The sequence below is a fragment of the Galeopterus variegatus genome, unplaced genomic scaffold, assembly GCF_000696425.1.
Source record: "Galeopterus variegatus unplaced genomic scaffold, G_variegatus-3.0.2 Scaffold3530, whole genome shotgun sequence".
Lineage (NCBI taxonomy): Eukaryota > Metazoa > Chordata > Mammalia > Dermoptera > Cynocephalidae > Galeopterus > Galeopterus variegatus.
In genome coordinates, this window is record NW_007729641.1 from 49,340 (window position 1) to 52,762 (window position 3,423).

The 3,423-nt window shown below is 32.5% G+C and overlaps 1 protein-coding gene across 1 annotated transcript in view; it reads left to right on the forward strand.

The window, feature by feature from the left end:
• The window catches only part of LOC103600977 (zinc finger protein 420-like), a 46,543-nt gene extending 46,370 nt beyond the window's left edge, over nucleotides 1-173 (forward strand). Inside the window, 1 exon segment of the mRNA XM_008585343.1 lies at nucleotides 1-173. Coding sequence (XP_008583565.1) covers nucleotides 1-173 — 173 coding nt within the window.
• Nucleotides 174-3,423: the final 3,250 nt, after the last annotated feature.

Consider the following 3,423-nt stretch of genomic DNA (forward strand, 5'->3'; position numbering starts at 1 on the left):
GTGGAAAAGCCTTTCAGAGGAATTCACACCTCAGCAGGCATCAGAGAACTCACATAGGTGAGAAACCATATGAATGTAGTGAATGTAGAAAAGCGTTTAAGAGTAAGTCATATCTCAGCAGGCATCAGAGAACTCACATAGGTGAGAAACCATATGAATGTAAAGATGTGTAAGATTCTGTTGTGTAATTAACATCATGTTTAAATTACTTAGACTGTATACAATGTAAAAACTATATAAATGGGTGTTGTAGGTTTTTTTATAATTTGTATTGTTGTACTGTTTTTTCCAAATATATTTGGTCTATGGTTGGTTGAATCCGTGGATCTGGATCTTGTGGATATGGAAGCTGGCTGTAATGAATGTGAAAATGTCTTTTTTCAGAGGTCAGACCTAAGCAGACATCAGAGGACTCATGTAAGGGAGAAATCCCTCATAGTAGAGACTGGTTATTATTTTCCACAATGCACTGTCTTTTGAACAGATAGCATGCATACTCAGTATCTTGTTATTGTGTGCATGACTGTAACTGAGCTCTGTTCAGGGGATTATGGAAACAAGTGATGAGCATTACTTTCTGGCCTTGCAACAGCAACAACAACAAAAGTCCAGGCAGTTCTTCACAACTTCCAGTATTGAAGTGCAGATGACTTCCAAGGTGTACTTGGGAGACCAAGGTGCTAGAAGGTAACTTAAGGAATTGATTAGAGCAGAGTTGATCTCACTTTTATTCTGAAACTCTAATTCATACTTCATGTGAATAAGAAATAAATACTATATTGAGCCATTGTTCGTGTGATGTTTGCATTACAACATCCTGCCCACAGTAGCTAAATGACTTTATGAAGTTTCTGGGATTAGTTATCTGTCCTTGTATATGAGAAAATTCACAGAGGAGACAAAACTGTGTGGTCACCTTTTATTCCAATGTTTATTTATGGAAAAATGAAAGAAATCACTGGAAAAACAATGCAACACTTTGGGAATACCTTATCAGGGGGATATCTTACTGAATGCTTTAATGTGTCAGCACTTACAAAAAGTTTAAAGTTTCTTGTATATTAGAGAATTTGAAATGATGGGAAAACTATTGAGTTATGTAATATGTATGTAAATTTTCAAATGGCAAAGTTACAAGTACTGTCAGAACTGTTTTTTGAAATGTTTGACTCTATGCCTGTAGTTAAGTTTAAGTGTTCATATTGTTTTTCAGAGGACATTTGCCTATGTCTAGAGATGTTTTAGGTTGTCATAACTCAAGGTGCTACTCCATCTAGTGAATAGATGCCAGGGATGTTGCTAACACCCTGCAGTGCACAGAACAGTCTTCTCAGGTGTGTAGGTTTTTTGCATATAAGTATTCTATGTAACAGGAATTGTATTTAATGGAATCTGACATAAGTGTAGGTAGTGAGTATGTACACTTAGCATAATACATATAGTGATTTTTGGATTTTGTACATTAAATGCCACCCCACCTTTTTTATAGTTTGTTAAATGTCACAAACCTTTTTTCATGAAACTTGACTAGATGTGTGGATATATGATATTTAATAAATTTTGGTGTAAAATAGAATTAAAATACAATATGTATTCTTTCCTGAACTATTTCAAGTCCCCTCATATTTATGATAAAACCCATTGCAAACTAGGAATATAATGATGCTTCCAAGACCTGCTTAAGAACATCTATTGAAAACCTATGGCTGTCATACACCACAGTGAAAGACTAAGTGCTGTAACCTCAAAGTTTGAAAATAATACAAGAATGTTCAATTTTACCACTTTGTTTAACTTTGAAATGGATAAATTAGCCAAAAGTATTACACAAAAATGAATGAAATCTTATTAGGATAGAAAAAATAGAACCATCTTTAATTTCAGGTGACATAAAGTGGTACATAAAATTTTGTAAGGCATTTACTAACATGCAGTAGAATCTATAAATAGGCTTATCAAGGTCAATATAAAAAATTAAACTGTATTCTAGCAATGAGTAGCCTAAAAATAAAATAAAAATTCCATTCCTAGTAATATAAAAAACATTTAGAAATAAATGTTACTACAAAAAGTACAAGTCTTTGCAGTAAAAATTAAAAGAACATTGGTGAAATAAAAAGAAAACAATAGATATTTAATGCTTAAAAATAATTATATTTAATATTCTGAAGATCACAGTACTACACAAATCTAAAAATTTAATGCATTTTCTTCAAATTCACGTCTTTTTTACAGAAATTGACAAGCTCAGTTTTCCTAAAATGTATGTAAAAGTGCAAATAAAGTGAAATATAACAATTTTGAAGAAAATTGATTCACACCAATAACAAATATTACTTTAAATTACCATTATTAAGGCAGTGTGGTGCTAGCATAAGCATAGATTCATGTAGGTCAATGAGATATATTTAAAGGTCCAGTAATAAAACCTTTTATTATGGTAAGTTGATTTTGACAAAGGCACCAAGATAAGTCAATGAAGAAAGAAGTCTTCTCGATGAATGGTGCTGGGAAAACTGTATATCCACTTGTAAAAAGATGAAGTTGAACTCCTAACTCAAATCATACACATACACAAAAATACTCCAAATAGGTCTCTCATTGTGTAGGAGCTACAACTATAACATCCTTAGAGAAATATTGGAGTAAATATTTTTAATTATAAATTAGGTAAGAATTTCTGAGATATTACAGTATAATAACAATCTAGAAAAGGAAATAAGTTTTAGAAACTACACTTGATAACATTTTAAAACATGTTTTTCAAACAGTACCATGGAGAAAATAAGGCAAATTAGTGAGTGTGGAAAAATATTTTAAATTATGTATCTGTGTAGGGTCTAGATCTATCCTGAATATACATGAAACTCTTAAAAGACAATAATAGATAATAGATCAAATTTTTTAAATAGGCAAAGGATTTAAATAGACATGTCTACAAAGAAGATGTGCAAATTTTCAATAAGTACATAGAAATATACCCATTATTAGTGATTAGGTAAATGCAAATTGAAACCATAAGGAGGATAATAGTGCAATAGCTATAATGTAGATATGTCTTTGCAAATACTTGGAGAATATGGTGTCATACATTGCAAATGAATGTAGAGTACTGCATCCACTTTGGCAGTTTCTCAAAATATTATATGTAGAGGGTTAATATCTTGTAATATGTTCTTCTAAGAGGATGGTGATGACCTCTGGCTACAGCTGGAGGAGACACGTGGCACCAGTACCCACATGGGATGTGCTGCACATAGTATTTCTGAAGATGGTACCACAAGCTGTTAGAAACTGCTGCATCCTTGAACTCAAGGGAGTATGCAATATAGTCTATTCACAAAAAATTTCAGGAGTTCTGTCCCTGGGGGCTCCCCCTCCTGTATCCCTGCTCACTTACTTTCCCCACAGCTTTCAAAATAA